This window comes from Wasmannia auropunctata, unplaced genomic scaffold (genome assembly GCF_000956235.1).
Source record: "Wasmannia auropunctata unplaced genomic scaffold, wasmannia.A_1.0 LD336069.1, whole genome shotgun sequence".
NCBI lineage: Eukaryota > Metazoa > Arthropoda > Insecta > Hymenoptera > Formicidae > Wasmannia > Wasmannia auropunctata.
In genome coordinates this window covers 1,606,381-1,630,804 of record NW_012026821.1, presented here as the reverse complement: position 1 = coordinate 1,630,804, position 24,424 = coordinate 1,606,381, and the positions used below count along the sequence as shown (strand labels likewise).

General features: G+C 41.9%; 1 protein-coding gene across 1 annotated transcript in view; it reads left to right on the top strand.

Annotated features, from left to right (window-relative positions):
- The first annotated feature begins 1,128 nt into the window (after positions 1 to 1,128).
- The window catches only part of LOC105450079, a 68,813-nt gene continuing 45,517 nt past the window's right edge, over positions 1,129 to 24,424 (top strand). Inside the window, exon 1 of the mRNA XM_011689726.1 lies at positions 1,129 to 2,834. Coding sequence (XP_011688028.1) covers positions 2,718 to 2,834 — 117 coding nt within the window. The 5' untranslated portion in view covers positions 1,129 to 2,717. The remainder of the gene's footprint in view (positions 2,835 to 24,424) is intronic.

Here is a 24,424-nt window from a genome sequence, read left to right as displayed (position 1 = left end):
CATTAAGATGCCGGTCAATCAAAAGCCCTATATATCTTGCCCGGCAGAAATTCCCGATCCGGCCATTGTGGCTCTACGAGCACGATTTAGGGTGTAAGATATTTGGCGCGGTCGATATGATCCCGAATGGCATTGTGGCAAGCTCGAAAGGAGATGTTCCACCGAGGAAACCGTATATAGCTCGAAATATTCGTGAAATATTCCTTTCGCATGTGATTCTTCCCTTCTTATATCCTCGTGCGCTTCTCAAATAAAAAATTGTGCATTAAAAAATTTAGTGTTAATATCTCATAATTTGTTGTTTCATTCGCAGTCCGGCCTTGCACGCGAGAGAATCGCGAGAGAATCATCTGCTACTCCCTCAGAAATAAATCCGTGAAGAAAAGAGGCTTTTATACGAAAGGAAAAGCGTTTCACTTATCTCAGTATCTATGGATTATGTATGTTATATAACATCGTTGGAGATAAAATTATTTCTCTTTAGCAGCGGGAAAAAACATCGCAAAATAATATTCTCTTCGGTTTAAAGAGGCTCGCATCTTTCGTCTTTAAAGTGAAATACCTTACAAGAGATAACTCCTATTTTTCAAATATAATTGTTATCTATAAAATGTGATCATTATATTTTTTTAAAAATTGCTTTAAAATCAAATCAGAGCGAGGATTAACTTTTTTTTTTAAAGAGAAACTCAAATTCTCTTTGCGACACGAATTAGACGTATCAGTAAAGTTTAGAAGGTCGGTTTTCTATTCCACCAGCGTTTATCCCTTCCCGTTTGTATCTCGTAATTTGCAACATCTTTATCGCGCAATACGGGTCTCCGCGAGACAACCACGGTCCCACAGCGAGCAGGGGACAAGGGGGAGTAACGCAGTGTCTCGTCGACCATCCCATATTGTCTCCGTTTTCAGATTCCCTCGCGATCTTCCTCCGTCGCTCTACCGCCCATCGTCGTTATCCCCCCGTTTTCCCCACCTCGCTCATTCTCTCCCTCTCCCTCTCTCGCGTTCGTTCGTTCGTTCGTTCGTTCGTTCTGGCGTCGCGACGGAGGAAGGACGGACGTGGCGTGCCGTGCTGTGCCGAACGAGGACCACGGCGCAGCACAGAGCAGCTGGAACGTCAGAGTGCCCTCCGACTTCGTCGCGTACACATCCCTCCCCTGGATCGCGTAGGATCGCGCGGCTACCGTCGTCGGCGACGTGTGTTGCGAATCGCGTTTACGTGTACGCAATACGCATACGCGGGCGCGAACGTACGAGCGGGTACGATTATACCCATATATACATTTCTCCGATTTATCCGTCTATCTATCGCTCGTCGGTGGATACGCTTGTGATACTGCGACTGTCCGAGAAAGCCCGTTTCGCTTTCGCAGTCACGAGAGAGATAGAGATAGGGGGGGGGGGGGAGAGGGCGAAACGGAAATTGAAAACGACGGTGCAGCAATCCAACCGGGCGCGGATCGCAGGGGGAGAGAGAGAGAGAGAGATACTGAACTTCATTCCGCGCGGAATTGCGGAGCTCGCCTTCGGAGTTTCTCTCGATTACATCGCTACGGTATTTCTGTCCGTATCTCAGGAATTATCTCCGAAGATCCATCGGCGGAAACGTCCGGTCTGATTATTGGGGGATTTTACTACTGGGGTGAGTGGATACCCTCCGGGCGAAAATCGCCCCTTTGCCGCGCCGGGGACATTCGCGGCGGGAGAAGGATCGCTCCGCGCGATCGTTCGTTAGGATCTCGGACGCTATATCGCTGCGTGCCGACCCGTCGCTCGATATAATCGCTCGATAAGGATCCCTGGAGTGAAGTGGCACAATATACTTTACGTCTTTTTCCGAATAAAAAGAGAAAAAATTCGGGTCGAGAAATATTTGGCTGATTTAGGATGAACATCTGGAAGAAGCGACGCTTGTAAAGTTTTCGGTTTGTTGGTGCCGTGTCTTTCCACGCGTGTGCTACTCCGTTTTTCGCTGCAGACCGCGCGGAATTGAATCTGAAGGAAGACAAGTGCGTGTGGAAGTAGTGGAGGATCGCGGGAGATCGGGCGCGATGCGCTGAAGAAGTGCTATCGATTTTACCGGGGATCAAAAGCGGGACGCCTATACAGGCGCGCTGGACATTAAGTTAAATCGCTGCGGCATCGAGAACGGGACGGGCAGAGATAGTGTAATAGTGATAAGGCAAGTGAGAGAACTGGATAGAGATAGTGGAGTCGCGTGACCTGGTCAACTTGGTGGCTAATCGCGAGTGTGCAATATTGCTATGCTGCCCCAAAGAAGCGTTTTACCGTTTCAATAGAAAGAAACTTCAGTGTAACGTGACTCGTAAAAAGGGAGGAGAACAATACGTGAATCGTTCTCGAATATCATTCGAGAGAGACAGAAAGAGAGAGAAAGAGAGAGAGGAGGGCGATGCTCGCGGCGAGAGACGTGAAAGTGAAGGGCAGACATCTCTTTTGAAACGCATTACCGTGGGTCCGAATGATAACGATAGAATTGAACAGATGTAACTGAGAGCTTTCGTCGGAAAGACATACGGCGCGTGTACAGTGGAGAGACGTACGCGCGAGGTAGCGAAAGACTGAGCGATCTGACGTCCCCCAGCGGTCGCGGTGCGGGAGGAGGAGCGGTCCGGTATTAATTGCCCCGTCAGCAATTGAGTTTTGTAAAGGCTCGGCCTCTTAATTAGTTCGGCGAGGATCTAACGTGAACGATGAAGTGGTGCGTGTTGGTGTTGGTACTCGCCGGTCTGACTAGGGGCGATAATGCCGATACGAATGTCTTCAATTGTCCGGTACTCAATGCTCAAGACGACTTAGACCTCGACAAGGTATGTGCGCTTGCTATTGTCCACCGTTATCACTGCCGCTCCGCAGACGCGGCCGTGGAAAATGTTAGAGCGGGCGAAAACAAGTATTTACGCGTCTCCGCCTTCCCCGCAGATAATTTTTATCGGGGAAAATATATAATACATTACTGGTGTGAAGTGACTCCGTCCACAGAGTACGTTGTCTCAATTTGTACGTAACGAAACGCGCCGTGCCCGGCAAAATAATTCTTCTTTATTAAAATTACGCCGGAAAAAGATGAAGCGCGAGAAGTCTCCCTTCTTGTTCTTTATAATTTTTAGTACCTTCTGCAGCACATTAGTTATATAATTACATTTCTCCTCTTCTATCTATGCGTCTGTTATAAATTCAACTTACTCTCGACTCTCTTCGTCGCAGAGATACGTGCGGCCGTTTGGACGTACGTTTGGAGAACGCGGCCGTTTTTCTGTCTCGCGATTTAAAGAGCGCGCGCGCGCTTGAAAAAAAGAATGAACGATAATTACGGAGGAATTCGGAATTTTTTTCTCTCTCGCGACATCTGTAACAATTCGTGTCCAGTTGTTATACAGATACGTAAAACGGCGTCTCGGATATAAAATGTCTCGGCGCACAATGGGATAATATATCAGGCTTTTAATATGTTCCCCGTCACGAGCATTACACCCGATGCCCGCCGATAATTCAACGGTGCGTCATAAGCATCAACTCTCTCCGTGGTGGCGGGCCCTCGGCGGGCCTGCATTTGCCTTAATATAACTTTCGGCGTTACCCGCGCCGAATATATATCTCGCGAGCAAGAAAAATCGTTCGCCGTCGGCGCAAACGCAGCGCGCGCGCCATTGCCTCCTCGCGATATCTCGGGCGCGCGTAACTGAAATTCCGAATCGACGGAATGATTTCCAACGGTAACGCCGCGCGACACATTGATTTTCACATTAATTAATTATTTCGTTTAATTTTCACCCTCTCATTAAATAAAGATAAACTCTACATGCGTATGTACGTAATATTGATAGAGTTGTATGCCGTGTCAATTTGTCCTAGCCTAACACCGTGCGTTTTATACATCCATAAACGTGTCATAAGTGTTTTTAAAATATTCATAAATATTATATGTTGACCGTCCGTGCGCGCGGTGAGATACGTAGGTAATTTAAATTGTATAATCGAAGATGCAAAACTAACAACCGCCCCTTTTAATCAATCGTCAGAAAACACGCGGATAACTTGAAACGCGAAGCCGCAGTTTGCAATAAATCCGGGCATGTCGATCCGCGCATATCGACGAATAAATATAACATTGATATAGGAGCGATGTTTTTTGAAGTAACATTAGCGAAAATATATGTATAGTAACGAAAGTACATATATACGAAGGAAAGGAACAGAAGAGTCGTCGAAAAATGCTCGTTAGCTCAGTGATATTTAACTTGAAGCTCGAAAGCTTTGTGTTATTCAAACGTTTGTACAGCCCTACTCAATTTGCCCTGGCTTTACGTGTTAAAACTAAAAGAACGACGTTCGTTTTCGTCGTAAGCATCGATTATACAAGCGATAGAAAATAAAAAACATTTTAGGCGAAAAAAGCTGAAAGAGAGTGAATGGATGGTGGTTTTTTTTTATTTAAGTTTAATCTGAATTTTTAATCGAAGATTTTTTTTTAATTCAACGAGTGAACTGAATCGACTCTTCGCATATTAAATGTGCATTTTAGAGACATCCTAAAAAAAGAGAATCGGAAAATCGCTGATCTTGTTATCATATCGTTTTGTATGCGCGATGTATATGCTTGCGCACTGTATATATGCATGTACGTGCAACATGGCACGTTCATTGATTAAACCAGATTTAACCGGCGCTGTGTGTCATGGCCTCAAAAAGCAGGTCAACCATTTCCTTCCCCCCTTTGACGAAAAAAAAAGAAAACCGAAATTTATTTCACCAGATAATGGATGGGTGTGCGAATTTGCATTTTTCTAGTACATGAAATGCCACTCTCTCAGGTCGTCTCGCGTTGCGCAACTGTTTTTGAAGTAACAAAAGCGACCAGGCTGCGTGATCAAACAGGCGGAAATATAACGCGAGTTATTCGCTAACGAGATCCTAATACGAGATCGAAATCAACGACGGATGGAAAAAACAGTGGTTTTTTTTTTCAACAGTCACTTTATTATCGTAGAAAGAATGCGACTGTACACAGTACGAGTGTTACAATCGGACAGTACCATCGTTATGGACGAACCGCATAATAGTTCGTACTTGGGCGCAGCTTAAAGTATCGTTAATTCAAAACAATTACGAGTTCCTGGCACGCTGCCTCTACGAAGTTGCCGAGCCGCTCCGGCTTATATAGTTACATATGGAGTGCATTAAGTGTCGGTCATAATTTAAATGGCCGCGTCCAAGACTTGTAATTCCAATCCCACGAGGTGGGAGCCATATACGTAATAAATGAACCACTTTTTAAAGCGCGCATAACTCTCCCTGGCGATGCCTGCAGCGATACGAGGCGAGATACGTCGCGACACCGTAAAAAAAAAATATAAAAAAAAGAAATCGTTAGATGTTGGAAGTTGCAAATGTTCGAGGAGCCAACGTACATCAACTCGTGTACAAGATTATCTAGTTGAAGCGCGCTCGAATTTGAATTATTACGAGTATTCGAATTCGGTGGAGCCTAACGTTGCTAGTTGATTGAAATACCAATGTCTCTGCTGGAATACTAATATCCGACGTACATATACGGATTTCGATACTTACAGATTATCGATGCTGTTGGGCGCATGATGCGTTGGAAGTTATCAAAGTCGTGCTGGCTTAGAGCATCAAGCGAGGTGCATTAAGTGGTCGTTATGAATTAAATCGTCATGTTCAAGATCCGTTATTTCAATGGAACAAGGTTACGTTAATGTGTGTGTGTGTGTGTGTGTGTGTGTGTGTGTGTGTGTTGGTATGTGTGTGTAGGGCTAGTGCTGTGCCTTCTAAGTATTCGATACATTAGCAGCGATCAATAATCTTAAAGCCTGCGATTCCAACACATTAAATTCTCACCTAAGAACATATATCGTAATTTCAGTTAAATATTCTTAAGCGCTTCGTACTTTATTTATATAACTAAGTTTATCTAAAACCGTAAATTTAAAAAATCGCTTGGATTACTTTAGGAATTTCAAATAATTGACAACATCGGAAATTTTAACAGTCTTTTTTTAAATTTAAATTGAATGAATTAGAACTTTATTTTCTCATCAATGCCACGCCAGAGCTAATTGCCGAGTTTTCTCGGAAATTTGTACACCCAAGTGATATTGAATTAATTATTTCTTCATTATATACCAGATTGAATTTGTTAGGAATGCTTTGACATTGTTGAATAATGTTTTTATTCGTTAGAAGCGCTGGTTGTATAAATCTGGCAACAATTTTTCAACAAAGTGCATTAAGCTTCGTAAATTACATAAAACATGAATAAATTCGATCTAAATCCAGTTCAGAATAGTTCGGAATAAATCGTATTAAAACGTGAAGAATACAACAAATATGCGAAGAATAATATATACAGCTCTTCAATACACAGTATTTATATGAAATTACAGCGATTTTTTTTATTACACTTTTTACCTTTTTTCTCTACAGCAATTATTTCAACGAGAATTTATTGCGCTATTGCGTGCTACCAATTTTCAAACAAATATGAATTTATTGCGAGTTCAATTATTTTGATTTCACTCCCTCCCCTACGAATTGGAAGAGAGAGAGAGAGAGAGAGAGAGAGAGAGGAACAGAGAGAAAAAGAGGGACAACCGGTAATTGCGGAGATGTACCGTGCACGCATTCGAGAAATGGAACCTTAACGGAATTTTCCCGCCCACGCATTTCGTAAATTACCTTATGCCTTCGTTTCAATGCAGTCGAGTTAACGTCCGAAAGAGCTATCCTTTTCCACATCCTCCGCACGAACTGGACTTACATTACATTATTATCAAGACTCCCATCGTACGATAAGCTCACGACGTCGTCTCCTCTCCTCATCGTCGTTCAATAGAGCTCTTATGAACCGCGTCCTACAACCGTGCAATGAGCCGAGGGGAAAAAACCCAAGCTTGTCTATGGGAGTGGAAAAATAATATCTATGTCAAAAGCGGAAAAATAATATCTATAGCGGACGGATGTGAAGAGGAAGAAAGAGAACGAAACTGAGAGGTCTACAAATTATTTTCTCGGAAAAAACCCTAAAATAGTCTCGACATCGTGTTTTATAGCCAAATAAATAACACTTTTGTTTTTTTTAATCTGTGGCAAAAATAGTCGATATTAAAATAAAACCCAATGACGACGAAGCGATAAAAAAAAAACGGTTTACGATTGTAAATAAAAATTTTTAAATTCCAAATATGTATTTTAACTTGCAATACAAATAAAATGCTCACCAATTTTGGGGGGATTTGCGCAAAACGTATAATTTGCGTCGCGAAACGGTTAAACTCCAAATGCCCGTTTTTACATTTAGGAGCTCGTTTGTCATTATTTTCAGAAAAAAGGAGCGGTGTCTAATGACTCTTTCCGTGAGACCAATTTGTTATCCGCGGAGTTGCGCCTGTATTTTCGGCGGCCAGTCGCTCTGGAAAATAGCACGAAATAAGCTGTTCCTGTAAATGGTACGTCTGTCACGTGTAACGGCAAACTGCATCTGCGGCGCTTTCATTTGCAACCGCATCGTATAACGGCGAACGCGAAATCGCTGCCACGGCAGGCGTTATCTTGCTTGTTAAAAAAAAAAGGAAGAGAGGCGGGGAAAAAGGAAGGAACTTTCCTCCGCGCTTTCCGCTGAAAAGGCTTTCGGTGTAAGTTTTCGCGGCAGACAATAAACCACGGCCATTTCTCATTGTGCCGTTTGTGTGGCGCGCATTGAGAGAGGGGTATTCACCGACGACATCGAAATTTATTTCCGGATTTATTCCTTAGACTTTTTGCATCAGTAATTAGCGGTGGCTTAGAATTTATTGTGCATAGTAGCAGGTGTTTGCGTTATGAGCGGCGAAATTGAGGAGATATTATATAAGAAAAGCGCGATCTTTCTCGTCCGCCGGACGAGGATTTTAATTTGGAAAAAAGTGCGGCTCTTTAAGTGTTTCGCATTTTACAGATTAATTTCCAAGTAACTAATATCTTCTCGTTTTCGGAAATGAAAAATCGTTGCAAGGTAAGAATTTTTCGCGCGCTTATACTGATTATACCTCGTGATGTGACTTCGCGGAGAATCTTCTTTTCGAAAATTAATCTCGAGTTCAAAATGTCATCATGCGCGGGGGGAGAGGTTTGTACGTCCCCGAGTCGCCGACTTGTGTACCGTCTTTCCGGCTGGCGGACGTGCGGACGCGCCCGAGTAGAACGCGGATTAGTGTACGTGCGAACTGATAATAGTGCGCAAATATAGTAATAACGTCGTAACACGTACCGTGTGATATGTGTCACAGCGCGCACGGAGGAACGAGCGCAATCGTCTGCCGTTCATCCGTCGTCGCTTCTTCAGAGACCCACTCCGTCCCCCGGCCCCGTGTTTTCCCCCTTGCACGCGACGTGCGAGAAACGAGTCTCGATTTTCGGTCATTTCCGTCCCCGCGATTAATCACCGTGTTTCCGTTTAAATTGCCGTCTTTTCTCGCGAAAGTATCCGTTTTACGGTAGCGCGCTTAGGGACATAATCGCCGGTCTCCGTCAAAATGTTTATCCGCCGCCGCTTTGTGAGAGGCAAATATATATATATTTCGGGGGAGGGCGAGACTTGTTCTCGCGGCCTTCGGAAATTTCATAAAGCGTCCGCTCCCGCCCGGCTCTCTTCCCTTTATTTATGGAAATCCCCTTTCTAATGCGGCTGGGAGGATCTGAAACTTCGCTCCCAATCTCTCTCTCGCTCACGCTTCTCGCCCGAATACCGGGGCGGCGCGGGGGCGAAAGCCTTTGGCTCTTGACGTGCGCGTTTCCGCGCGGCCAATTTGACTAACGCTTCGTAAACTTGAAAAGACCCCGGACCTCCCAGCCCCCTCGCGGCCAACGGAGCGAGGGAGATGTGCGGGAGAGAGGAGGGTGGTCTATCGCATCCGCGCGGAGCTTTCTTCCGCGCACATATCGTTCTCCTTTCGTCGCAACGACAAACAGGAAGGGAAGGGGGGAGAGAGGGCGGGAGGCGCGGAACGTAAGCCGGTTATGCGAAAGTCTGCGTACTGAATATAAATTATAGCAATAGCGACGCGTAGAGACGGCTTATGGGCAAGCTGTTGCAGCGCGAAACGCCCACCCCGCTTTGTTGCAGCGTCGCATGCATTTGCACTTCCGGCGAGGAGGGCGGGGTGGAGGGTTGAGACGGGCAGGGGAAAGAAGCAAACTTTCTCTTTTGGCCCATATCCCGTATCTGAACTTCCGGAGAACGAATCCTCGTCGCGTCTCGGTGCAATCCCTTTGAGGTTGAATACGAGTGCGCGCGGTTAAATAACAGTGGATTGTCGCGTATTCTCTAAACTTTAGTCACGCTTAGAGCCTCCTCCCCTCCCCCGGTCTCCTCGCGAGTTCGCGTAAAGATATGCACATCGCAGATCTCCATTATAACTTCGCGCATACAAATTTTATATAAAGCCTCCAGTCTCGCGTATCAATAATTCATCGGAAATCCCCGTTTCTATGTAAATAAAGAGGAATGGGCTTCGTGCGCGAATGCGAGCTTTACCGTGCGGAACGTATGTATTTAAAATAAGTCAGACGCGCTTCCATATAATGAAGGTGTCATTTATCCCAAAGGGAGATACCTCCGCGAGATGATAAATGACCACCTGTCACACGGTGCATACGGTTGAAACGTGGCAGACAGTTTCTCGTTAGTTAAACATCAAAACTCCTTCCGGTCGCTTTTATTATTAATAAAGCTTTCGCGATACACGTTCTCGCCATTCTACACTCACCCTCGGCTCGTTCGCACGGCAACTCCCGACTTCGACTTTCCGACTCTTCGGCCCGTCGACCTGGAAGCAGCTTTTTACAACGCACTCTCGAAAGGCGACGCTCCAATCCGTTTTCCGCCTCGGCGGAGGCCGGGCGGCCGCGGAAAATCAGCATGTCGCGCGCCAGCGACCACGAAACTTTCGAAAAGGGGAGGCGAAGGGGGTCGTTCTCTTTACACTCGCGGACTTTCCAATTTTCCGCCGCTATTAGCGATTAACATTAATTCCGTTAGAAATAAACACGAACTGAATGCAAAGCGACGTCGCGCGGGCATGCCGTCGCGGGCGAAATTACGGGCAAGCTGTTGCGGGCGTTGAATTGGTTCCAACGACGTGCCGGTGCACTCATAATTGCAAGCGTGCTCACGTTGGCAGCTTTCCACCAGGCGAAAAAGAGCCGGCCTACCCTTTTTCTATCTCTGCCTTCCTTTCTCTCTCTTTCTTTCTCTCGCTCGCTCGCTCGTTCCCTCTCTCCCTCTCTCTCTGTCCTTCAAAAAAGGCAATGCGATATCGTTTTTCAGTTTTGGATTTAACAACGTTTTCCCTCGTCAAAGGCGCATCTGCTGATATCGAAAATGATTGTGCGCGCGCAAAAGGGCACGGTCGCAATAAACCGTCCATCCAAATGCAGCCGTCAAAGAGGGATAAAGTTATGGTACTCTGTATTATATCGCATGAAAATGTCTGCCGAAGTCAAATAATATAACAAATAATTACGGCAGCCGTGAAAATTATTGGCACTATTTGCGTATCGTGTTTCACTGTCGAAGTCTACGACAACGCGATCGGCATTATTTTTCGCGATAAAAGAGATTTTATAAAAGAGCAAAATTATATTTTATAAAAGAGTAAAATTATCATTTAATTTTTCGAAAAACTACGTCTTATATTATATATGCTCAAGGGATTTATCTGGAGTTGTACGTTACGGCGAGGGCGCAAAAAGTCGCGATAAATCCTGTGTTTAAACATCTCATAGTATTATAAGATAAACTGCCCGTTTACGACTCGTTAAGATCCATATTTCGTGACGGTACAGCGTGAAAACGTCGTCGTGTCTCCGTCGAGTTACGCGCAAGCTGTCGCAAAAGTTGCATTTCCGTGTCACATGCATCCGTAACTGCATTCCAGAGAATTTTCTCCTATGCAGAAAAGGAGCCCGGAGATACCTCGCCTCTCGCGTTATTTCGCGGCAGTTCTCCGGATATTTTTAACAGTTTAACATGTTATTAAGTATGCGTATGTACAGGAGAGACGTAACGCAGCGACAATCTTACAAGATTCACATTTAATAGTAAGTGAATATTCTATTGAAACTTATAGTCATTTCCTTAACTTTAAGTGGATTTTTATTGCCGGAATTTTAATATTTCAAACTTAGTTCTCGAGTAAAGATTTAAATTGTGTTAACAGAGAGTGAGGGAACTGAAGCAAACGCGTAAAACTTTTCAGCGGCACAGAAAGGGACAAAGATTATTAATTCTTATCAATGTATAATATATATATATAAACGTAAATATAATTCCCATATCTAATTATGTCGTTTTTACATCAGTTATAAAATCTCGTACAAATTACATTGCAAAAACTTAGAATGTCATACGATTTATATCATCATATTTCACTAAAAATAATCAGCTTCAAAATGTAATTCTATCGTGACTATCGCATTTCAAAAAATCTTATTTTAATTTTAATTTAAAATTCAAACATGAAATCAGATTTTTATTCAGAAAGTAAAATTATATTTTCCATGGTTATAATATGTAAAAAAAAAATAAACGTCCCAATGTAATTTTTGCCAAGTACAACTTTTAGAACAAAATTTAGTACAATTAGCTCTAAATGACATTCAGCGTGTCGATAAATTTCCACATGGCGTTTATCGGTACTAATGCGGGATTATCCTATATATTAGGACTAATATATAGGATTACTCTGCATATTAGTTTAACGTGAAGTATTACATTGCAGGATTTACTGGATTTACGGTATTACGACCACCATATTGAGACAGCGAAAGTTTCTGAATTCGACCAACTTGATGTTCCCAATTTCGTCCTCCGAATTCGCTGTAACTTGTTCCTTGGTTGCATCAAGTGTGGTACACACACCCCCGCACAAATCAAATTCCGATCGAATACATTTACCCCGAATCAAACTCTGATTAAATGCATTTTGCAACTTAAGTGGCTAAACCGGCTATATTTAACTTACTACATGAGTTACATTGGTAACGGTTTTAACGTTACTCAGTTTAATCCGCTTCATATTCAAATCGGATAAAAAGCGCGATTGACAGCGCTGGACAGTGAGTATTAAATGAATTATTTCTTTCATTCTTTCAGTTTTGCTCTAAAAAAAAAACACGAACAAAGCCAGAAATATTTTAGAATATTTTGAGAGCTATTGTCACATTTTGTAAAATTTTCCGTGATAAAAAAATATCGAGCTTTTGTAATGTATTGGCAAATACAGGATGATGCCTCACGAATATGTGAAATATTATGTTGTATATATATCTTTTGTATATATACGTTATTATATTCAGATAATATTGTTATTCTAGTACTTTTTTTTAAAGAACCAAAATTCTTTCTCTCTCTCTCTTACCCACTTTTATCCATAATTAATAATTTGGGAAATGTAATTATTATAAAATTATTAGGTAAAATATGTTTTGGCGCGATTATTATTTTTTTTCAAAGTTTTTATGTACGCAGTTAGGAAATGTTGTTGTGTCTTTCAGCCTCGAAAAAAGACTTGGAACTCGAATCCACTCCGCATGTCGCGGCGCGTTTCGTACACCGGTTCCGCGATTAATTCTGTCAGTTTACCCGGTTAGAGATTCGCCAAAAATATTCTACCTCGTACTACATATAGATTCGCGATATATTTACCCGAGCGCGAGCGAGCCAACGGATTAACATAAATTCCGCTTAAAAAGCACACGGCGAGCATAAAGCGGCCGCGCGCGCGAGGACGGCGTCGTTCCGTTTCATCCTCGTTGTACAGGCCGACCGCGCGACGACACGGTCCCTTTGCCCGAGCGGGTACAACGGGGCCACCCTCGGGAATGTAACGCTCCGCTGCATCGTCGCGGCCGCGTCCGCGGCGGGGTTCGCTCTCTTTCCCGAGCGAACCGTGGAAAAGAATCCAATGTTTCCGTGCCACCGGGCGGAAATGCCCGCTTTTCTTTGTAGCCCGGCGATTTACGATCGATCGGGATTGCGAGGAGATTTATTAGGGGGATACCCTTTCTCCCCGCGGTACGCGACTTTGGATCCCGTCTCGACGCGTGTTCGCCGCGTTTGAATAAAAGCCCGTACTCGCGCGCGCCCGCGAGATGAATTGACTGTCAGAAAATACGCGCGGCGCGGGGGTGTTTCATATAAAATATATCTTCAATTACACTTATTATAACACGATCGTCGTCTCAATATCGTTGTACTCAGTATCGATGGCCAATTTATAAGCCATACAAGCGACACGGCGACTGGTTGGTTGATCCTCGTTGTAATCCTTTTGTATTCGCAGTTTCGGTAATTATTGTTAAGTCGGAATAATCCTTTGTGCGCGGAACGTCGTGGATATTTTCTGGCCGACAAAGACCTATAATTACCGCGCGTATTACGTGGGAGGGGAATTACGCGTACACTCTCGAATCGAGGTCGTTCAATAGGTAGATTTCGAGGGACTGCCGGATTGCGCGCGCGATCTGTTCGTCGTAACTATCTGCTCCGAACAAAGCGGGATACCCGGGCGATTACTGCGAAATCTATTTTAAATTCGCTTTTAAAGCCGAGGAGAATCCAGGAAGTGGCTTTTTCCCCGAGATTTATGACCGTCAGAGATCAGAAGAGGGATCCAGCGCTTTCGCAGAGATGTCTTCATTGGCGAGAGAGATTTTTTCCCTTCTCGGCCATCTAAAAGTATCTTTTCTGTATTTTCCGATCGGGCGTACGAGCAACGTGATTCCGGGAGTTTTGCCAAAATTGTTATTCGCATATTTTTTTTTTATCGAGAGAATAAATGCATACTTTTAATACCCGACCGATATCTCTCACTGATGCTATTATTGCAACATCCAATTTAATATTCAATTCAATATCTATGATAAACCGTAACAATCTATACGTTACGTCCGTAACAATTAAAACAAACTTAATCTAGCATTTAATAGTATTGCACAGCATGTTATTTGATTATTCAATAATCAAATATGCCAGCGCAGGCGCGCGATTATTGGATAATTAATAATTGCATGATAGGATTGCTCGATCATTTACATTACGGTAAGCAATATCATTACACAAATTCGCAATGTAAAAAAATAATACTGAAAATTACTTTGCATTTTACAATGACGAGATATGACGTTATTTTCGCGAGATATTACATTCAAGATTGCGTGCCAAAGTTCTAATATTATATTCAACAGGCAACGGCGAGGCGTTCTGTCGAGCGACAACGCTTTTATTCCCCCGCGCCATTTGATACCTACTCGCAGAAATGCTCTCTGGGCGCGTCTACTGTCACTGATCAGCGCTTGATGGGCTCTTACATAATATGTATCGGGTTGAATGATCGATCGGTAGCTGCCGAGTGAATCGAGGCCAGGAAGAGAGATGCTGCGAATAAAAACGATAGTAAATGTTCCGTGAAACTTCTGATTAGTCGTCCCGATAGCGCGCGCTTTCCGCGTACGTACACGCAGGGGAGAGCAAGTAATTCACGGTGGCTAACGCGTTACGTACGTAAGGGAGGAGTGAGGCTGACGTGAAATGCAATGCGACGTAAGAAAAAAAAAGCGAGAAACTCTAACGTTTGATTAACTTTTACTGCGAGACGATAACTTTTGATCAAATTTTCTAGCTGTACGAAAACTAGAAAGCGTACTGCGCCCTCTTCTTCTTCTTCTTCTTCTTCTTCTTCTTCTTGCCTCTTGATTGGCAATCTGGTTATCGTCGATTCTAATTTACGTCTCACTAAAAAGTATCCGTATAACTAGAAATGTAAAGTTGTACATAGAAAGAACAATTTGGCTGGAAGATCAAGAAATTTGAGTCAGAAAATAATTTTGTCAGACCCAAAAATAATTTTGTTGAAAATTCACAAATGATAAGCATTACTGTAAAACATTTTGATATTCTAGCAATCAGTTTGAGCAATTACTTACCAACAAAATTATTTTGATGTGTCCAGAATGAATTATTTTTAGTTCTGTTATCCAACAAAATTTTTAATCCTTCCAGTAAAATCGTTCTTTCCGTGATGAGATAGAGCCGTAAAATATATTTAATATGGTTAAATCTCTTCGCGTTTCGCAACAGTTTTCGATGTTTAAGTAGAAACGCGCGGGACACGTCCGTATTTCTCGCGTCAAGAATTCAGCTTACAGATCGCCTTTTCCTCCTCTTAAACGAAAGAAGAAAAATCAAGCGACGTTTTATCTGCTTTATGCGCGACATCAAAATTTCAGCAAAACTGGGCAATCCTATTGTTTTCCGCCCCGTTAGATTTCACGAAGAATTGATGGGAGTCTCCTCTCGCAGACGAAAGTGGGATGAGTTGGAAGATGGTATTTCACATTGATTTCTCCACGAGAGAGAGAGAGAGAGAGAGAGAGAGAGAGAGAGAGAGAGAACGAGAGGACGAGATCGAAAGAGGAAGGGAGAATCCTTTCTGTACGTAACGAGCAGTTAAGTGTTAAAACGCTACGTAATTTTTAATTGTGTAATTTAATTATGTCTTTAATCGCACAAATCAAGCTGTAAACTTTCGATAATTTTGATAAAAATTTGTGGTCGTGATTTTCTCTAGTCGCCGTTATGCGAACGTGAATCACATGATCGTGACGCCCGCCATTCTGTAAGCGGCGTATAACCCGCTTTTTCTCTCGCGCCCGTTGGAAGCCGAGTGGAAGAATCTGACGAGAGTCAATTCGCGACGAACATTCGATTCGACGACTCGATTTGATAGTACAGAAACGAGCTCGCGACCCGTCGCAAGACCTGCACTTTCGTCCCGGATTCCTCTTAGACGTAAGAAAGTTTTTCAACGTTTCCCAGACAGCGGTTAACTTGCTGCTCTGCGACAGGGTAAGAAACGTCCCCTTTTTACCCCGAGCTCTGCCCGCGTTGAGGAGCGGCAGCGCAAAGCCCCTACGATTCTTTCTCGATCGATCACTATCGACCCGGAAGTCCTACAGATGAGCGGGCATTGCTTTTTGTTTCACCATCGTTTTAACACGCTCATGCAAGTCGTGTGCGAGAGAAAGAGAGAGAGAGAGAGAGAGAGAGAGAGAGAGAGAAAGAGAAAATATGTGTTTCTACGTGTATGTGTGTGTAAAAGAGCGTTTTATTATACCTTGGGGCAAAGCCCCTCGAGGCCATCCAGTATCATGATGCATGTATACATTAACGTATGTACAACGTGAAATTTACGTGGAGAAAAATGATCGTACGATTACGGAATTTTAAAACGTAATCCAATAATATATGTGCAACTGCGGTATACTTGAGATAGAAAGAACGCTTAGTACTGACAATCGACTCTTGAGAAATTGATCTTCTCAAAAATATACTAAAAATCATTGGTAACTCTGCACGTATTTAATTCAATTAGACATCATATACGCGCACTTCGCTGTTTAACTTTTTCTTTACTGTAACAATCATTTACAATGCAATACGATTATATTGTATTACACTATTAATCCTTCCATATGCACAACTGTCGAAATATACTGATTGTGAATATACGTATATGATGACAGCCGCTCACAAAGTAAGCGCAGTGAGAGAACCAGTCGACGTCGCGGAGAAGAGCCAACAATAAACTTCGAGATTAGTCGATAATTCGAGTATTGATTTTAATATGCCTTTTTTTAGAATAGATTGAATAGAATTATACATGCTTATTAATAATTTAAGAAAATATTCAACCTAACAATCTGAAAGTATAGAATTTCTTACGTATTTATATCTGTGAGATCTTAATCTGTCAATCTGAATCCATCATCTGAAATTTCTCAACATTAAATATGTATAAATAAATTTCTTAAGAAGAAATGGAGCTTGTATATTATATTGTAGCACATATCACCTTATTAGTTTCTTGGCTTATATAATGAAGTTAGAAAGCTCTTCAAACGTATACAGCTCCATGTGAAGTTACATTAGAAAAATTGTTCAGCTTCAAAGGGAAAGGACGCGGCTGCAGCAGCCAAAATCGTCAGAAGGATATGAGAACAGATACGAGAGAAAGATCATGAGAATCAGAATATGCGCGCATCCCCGGGAATCTGTCCCTCTGAGAGCACACACGGGGTGGCATTAATAAAACGGTCGTAAGCGCATAATATACATAAGCCGCTTTCGTCGTTCTTCCCCGTGGTGGAACGCTGCATTTCAAGATTGCATCCACCGAGAGACAACTTCTCGGTGGTCGGATATTATATCCGTGGCACGAGGCTCATAAGAAATTTTGGCGTGACTTTCCATGGGTGCCGTACTGCAACCCTTCTCGGTCCGCCGCGCCGACCGAAACCCCGAAGCTTTCTCAGCATCTCTCGGCGGAGACTGTTCAAGATTCCGTGACAACGGCGAGACCGTCGAGAACGAGGGGAATATTCCTGAGACCACACTTGTGACATCCCGGCCTGACGTCGCGACAACGTGAGCTCGCAGATGCGCCGCGATCGCGTATTTCATATGCACACGCCTGCTTGCGGAATGTGTGCACTTGTGCTATGTTTTAATAGAACGACAGAAAACGAAGAAAAGATAAGAACGATCGAGTACACTTTTACGCGTCGCGCGTGCGCGAGTAAAGCTCTTCTCGGCTTGGCGGCTATAAAAATCTTATTGGCGCAGCCGTTTCCGGGGAATCGACGCAAGAAGGTATACGCTTTCTAATCCTTGGAAATTTCAATTTACTTGCGATTCAAAAGGGGGAACTTTTAAGCTTGAGAGGGAAAAATCTCCCCGAAGAATCTTACACAAATTACGAATTTTAAATCTGAAATTTAAATTCCCGAACCTCCGACCTGAGTTTCTGCATGTAGAGATGCAGATGTACCCGTGTTGTACCAGCCGTGTATTCAGGAAACGTCTGTGTATAGCTCCATAGCGTTCGAATTTGAAGAAAGTTTGCCCATATTTGCCCGTCATTGTACGAATGCGGCGGGATAGAACATGCCTCTCGGATGCGACAGACAGGGTGCCGAGCTCGTTTGTATTCAAGATCCGCGTTGTCTGACCCGAAAAAACAAAGCGAACAAGTCGGCGACTTTATATTTTCTGAAGGCGCGCCCCATCGCGACATGCGTCTTACCGCCAAAAAAAGAAATGCATGCTTTCACGAGCTGTTCAGAGAAATTTCAGCTAGATGATGTCGCGCACACACATACATACCCACACAGCAGCATTAATATATTTATGAAAGCGCTTGTTTGTTAACTCTCCGCGCTGGAATGTTGTTTTAAATCGATGCTTTTATACCTACATACAGAAAGTATGCTCGTAACTCTTTTGATTTACTAAATATGTTTGTACTTCCACGAGAAAATCGACAATGCAGCGATGTCGTTCGGAGACACATGCAAATGTGTGATTTTAATGATATTAATTAAGCCTGTGCAAATGTACTTTCCGATCGATTTCGTTGACATCGACAAAACTTCGAAAATAAGAAACGAAAATAATAAAATGTTGTAAACGTCAGTGCGAATGTATCTAGAGATCCTGGGAATAAAAGTGTGTTAAGCTATTGAAAATCGCGCTGACAGAACACTTTTCTCTGCGCGCTACGTAGCTTCAGAATGAACGGATGTCTCGCACACTCATCTGCACCTTTCGCGTATTTCCGCCAGTGTTTCTAGGGACACGCTTCGTTTCGACAGAAATTGTCATTGTCAATTTATGGAACGCGCGACGACGGCGAAATGAATTTGGAATTTGTCGATCGACGCTATACCGTGGAATAGATACAAATATGAAGTACGTACGTGGGTACATAATGGAAGGTACAGACTTTGTTTGAGAGACACTGCAGTCTTGTCGGGATATCGCGGCGGGAGCGCTGCTTCCTCCGCCACGGTTAAAATTTATACTCGGCGACAACGCGGCGGAGCTTCCGCGGACTTTTGTGTGTATAACGTGGAGATTTCGTTAAAAAAGTTCAACGGCAGATATTTCGGCGAGCAAACAAAATGCAGTGTCCCTCCCTGTACCGAAAGTACAGTCGTACAGCTTTCAGATATACTGGCGAATTCAAATACCTTCACGCTGCTGTGTCCCCCGAAGCTCTCCGACGTGCAATCTAAATTCTGCATTCTCGCTCATAAAATAATAATAAGTCTAACATGCATCAGCGAGACACGCTACTTTGGACAATACGTTACTCTGTCAGCGAAGAGGGGCGATAATAGCAAAGTCAGCAAAGCCAGTAAAGTCAGCAGCAAAAATGTTACCTTTTAGAAACTTTTAAAGAAGAATGAAGACATAAAAACACTATAGTGCTTGTATTAGTCGATGCAAATAAATATTCCTCACACATACACGCAACACACATTAATCCCGTACCACCGAGAGCTTAATTATTTGGGCTAGCGCACGTGTGCATACTAATAACAGAGTCACGCGTACAGGCGTGCACTCACGCGTGGCGCGGATAAACAACCGACGGCGACGGGCACGGAGGCGGCTGAATAATTTCCGTGCAAGAAATAATTCTGCGAGATCGGAGAACCCCGGCCACGCCGAGAGAGTGCATCCGCGGATCCGCCTCTCCCCGGGTCGCGTGGAAAAAGCGGGCGAGCTTTTAACCGCGGATTCAACCGTGCGGTTTCGAGCTCTCGATGCTCGTACGCGCGACTTTTCGCTCGACTACCTCGTCGGTCAACGTCAAAACGAGGCTTCCGCGCGACGCGCTGCACATTCTCGCGTTTTTTCCCCCCTTCTCCCGAGGGGGTGCCCCGAGATTGAAGCGTTACACTCACGAAAGCGACACGCGCCGACGTATCGCGTGACGAATTTTTCAAAGAAAAGCTTCGATCCATATTTTTCAGAATCCCTATATTAATATACTGCAGAATTCTGAAAAATTGACCAAATTTTTTCTTTTGCGGGGTTTTCAGATGGAAATAAGAAACTGTTCTCGGGAGATTTTTGCGCGAGAGCCGCGAGACTATTTCGCGACGTTGGATCCTAAAATCGCGTCGTTCCGCGCGCTTTTCTCTCATGACTTCAATCCAATCTGCATGCATCACGCTGCGGTACATAACGCGCACGCTATATATTTCGCTGGAGAATTCCATATGCTCCTACACACGATACGTTACCCTCTTTATTACGCGAACGGGCGTGTTGTACGTCGGCATGCACGAACGCATGTAGTGCCGAGTTAGCGTTTACGCACCGGTGCGCCGATAACGAAATTTGAATAGCCTAAGGAAGTTGGAAGGAATCAACCGATTAATAACGATAGTAAAGCGAGACGAGCGAGAAACCTGTTTTACGATCGAAGGTAAAGAGAATGCGTAAAAAAAAACAACAAATTAAGTTTATTACTTCTTATCATTTTAACGACGCTTTTCCTCCTGTTTTACCTATTTTCAAATATTTCGGTAATACAATTTCATAGCGTCGATTCGGTTTCATAGCATCATATGCAAGCCTGTACCTTGGTTGATACATCGGAAAAGCGCAATTTTACGAAATTATGTGAAAAAAATTACATAGAGGACAGAGAGAAAGCGAGATCGGAGGGGGAGGAGAGAGAAATAAAGAAGAGGCTGCAATTTCATATTCTTGCCTCGGGTCTTACTAACATATTCGTGTCTAATATCATAAACCTGGAAATTGTGCATAAAAGTGTTACTCGCTTCACATGATTTCGAAATTGATCGTAAACGATATTCGGCGATACGTAAAAATATATATTTCGGTCGCTCACGAAAAAAGGATGTCGAAGCCCTCTTTGATTTTTTTTTCATAGACCATCACATTGGTTTATAGTTGTTTGCAAATATGAAGATTCCAGTATGCCTCGTTTCATTTATATAGATATAAATATTGAATTTGATATTTAATTAAAATTTTTTAATTTACCGTAAAAAATATCAATTCCTGTTAAATAAAAAAAATGTTCAGAATATTTTATTGTAGTGCCACCTGACATTTGTAGTACACGATATTCAAATTGTTTCAATCTACGTTACACTATTTAAAAATATTCCTCTTCCCCACCCATCCCATCCTGTCTAGTAATGTCGTCAGCGTGAAATTTTTCTCGTTGATGATAACTTTCAACCATTCCAAACTGGCAATAACGACGCGAAATTTCATAAACGATCGTGTAATTGAAGTGCATTACTGTTGCATGAATAACGAACGGCGCGCAACCAAAATGCACTATTGTAAAATGGATACTAGACGACGTATTTGGTTTCGCGAAGAGAATATGTGATTTATTTTCATCGGAATTTTCTGCAGATCTCTTCTAAGTGGATACTGCTAAATGTTATTAACTTTAGATTATACAGGCATTACACCGTTTAGATCGGTAATATCATTTAATTTCACAGAAAATTGCGCGTGGAACAATTTTTATTATTGAGATCCAAATTAGACAATTTAATTATAACTGTTACATCAAGAATTTCAAATCTTTTGATTGATATTTTAATTACAAATACCTTGATTAGATCAATTTAAACGTAGTTATCTTTAGCAATTATTTATTGTAATCATATTGCAGCGCTTCTCGCTTAGCTTGCGGTGCTCCACAATCTCGTCGATTAAAATTAATTAAAATGTAAATATTATTGTCTAATTGCTGCACAAAAAAATGTTGCGAAATAACACCTTTAGCACCGCGTGAGGAAGGGAAAATCACGTAGTTCTCACGTCATATATACTTGCGAGGGGTACTTTAATTTCTTGGCAACTTTGAAAATTGAGAGAGGGTCTTGCCAGAAGGAAATTTAGACGAAAGTGATTTAATCGCGCCGACCACAACTTAAATGGGTTTTCCTTATCGCGGGCGCAACTTTTACGACATCGGCAATTTAAGTAAGGTAACTAACAGTGATACAGCGTTTCATAAACCAACATGTAAATGGAGTGCATTTATACTGCTACGCGATGGAAACCGGGAATAATGAACGGCTGACAGAAATGCAATATCGCGAAACAGATAATAAACGATCACATTAAGCCCAACACGCCATAATATTCTTTTGTCATCTCCTGGAATTTTTATTCTCCTCGGAATCATCGGTTAAAAATATTTCTTATTACACTTTCGAGAGTCAGTAGAGATTAAAAATATCTCATATAAGTAAAATTGTAAATTATTACGCGTGCTAATTTACAAATTTAAATTTTAATTTAACACAATAATTATTAATTAAAAATGTAATGTAAACTTCTTTGTCGGCAATTTTTATACTTGCTTTCTTCCCACAGATAATTTTGACCGCACAATAATAAGAAAACTTATAGCCATTATTAATTATTGTATTTCGCGATGATGTTGAAATTTTTCCATCAGAATTTCCCCCTTTGTTCGGTGAAATGATGCCAAATAATCTTCGGTAAATTACACGGCAGCAAAACAAATTTCGGTCTTCTTTTTTCGTCGGCTCTCTGGACGGTGCATGCGGCCGCGGCCCGCGTATCGCGTAATTACTGTCGATAATTTAATGGCGTGTACGCTATTAGTGCCAGGCGCTGATAAGCAAATCATGATGTGTGAACAACCGACCGGCTATCAATTATTTGTTGCGCGAATTGTTCAATCCGGGCCACATGCGAAATTCATTACAAGGAAGCTAAACTCAATCGGATTTAGGATCGCTATATATATATTTTTTCGGTCGATTTGTTAGCCCCATTGCCGCGATGGCACGGTGGCCTGGTTTTCTGTTTCATTACTCACGTACGGCCGTCCGATAAAGTCCGACTCGTGAAACGCGTCGGCCGGCGTATAGATTGGACTCGCCGTTAAAACTGTCTTCGTGGAAGGATAACGTCCGCCGATGGACATGATGGCGATATTGTGTGACCAAGATTTTTCGTTACGTTCGCGGCTTCTCTTTTTCGCGAGAACGATTTATTTCGAAACGCGGAGCTTCTTCGGAAAAGGGCGATTAATTTTAAAACGTTGAGTTTTTGGCTTATTTAAAAATAAGTCTGCAGGGCTTTTTTTGTATCTAGTCTTTTTTCATATTCTCACGGTAAGAAACTGAGAAGTACTTCTATCAATTCAAAGACAATGTCTTGAAAAGCTTAAGATATAAATAAATATTAGCAATGTTCGATAATGAAAGATAAAACAAAAATAAAAAAATAGCATTATACATAGATTGACGAATTAAAATATTATACTATAATTAAAAAATAATTATTATTATACGCACACAGAGTTGGACATTTAAAAAGACATAACACCGGAATATATCAAAATTTAAACCCAGTACGCAAAAATATTTCACACAAAAGTTGTATGATTTGAAAGGGGTAAACCTGATAATGAAATAAAATCAATTTCCAATGAAAAAAATCGATTTTTCAAAGTTACATGGAGATCATCTCCACTTTTTTGAATGGAATGATAATTTTTTAACATAATATGATTTTTTAAATTACTGCGCGTATAAAAGTATTAAGGTAAGGTTATCGAAAAATTAATTCATAAAAATCATTTTACGAGATATTTTATATCTTATTATATCACATATATTATATATTTTATATCACATCTGACATAAAATATAAAATATCTCATAAATTATTGATTTATTGTTGATACTTTATGCATGATATGCTTCAAATCATACAACTTTTGTCTGAACCAATTTGAAGTTCCGAGTTTAGCTTTCGACATATTGCTGTGTTTTGTTTTAGATGCCTTACCCTGTGTGTGTACATAACATATGTATTATACTATTATACATATTACATGATTATGGAAATTAAGGGAAATCAGATAGTAAACTCTACATTTGCGAAGATCATATTACAACAACAGACATTACATTCAAATAGTATTTTGCAATTAAAATTAGAACATATATTTTATATTTGATTTGTTTGAGATAGTTAATAGTCTAGCAATCATCTAGCAATCTAGCAATATTTAGCAATCTAGAAAAATGTTTGTAATTCATATTTTATTGTCTTCTCGTATTGTAACAGATTGCGTAATATATGCTTCAAGTCTTCAACCATATACATGTATTTTTAAATCTTATAACATATTTTATCTTTCTTATGTCCCCACGTTTTGCCTTGCAAATGCGAATTTATTATTTTGCATCCAATATGCACTTGCAATTGAACAACGAAAGGCAAGCGCGTTCTGAACAACAACAAAAAAAAAAGATCGGAAAAAATCTGTGTGGTGTAAAAAACAATGCGTGATGACGCATGCGAAGGAAGGTTGATAACGACAAAAAACTGCGGGCTTGGCACAAATTAAAAAGTCCTGTCCGCACGGAGAGTCCTGGGAACGGTCCGTTATGCGTGGTACACACAGCGGGAGAGAGAGAGAGAGAGAGAGAGAGAGAGAGAGAGAGAGAGAGAGAG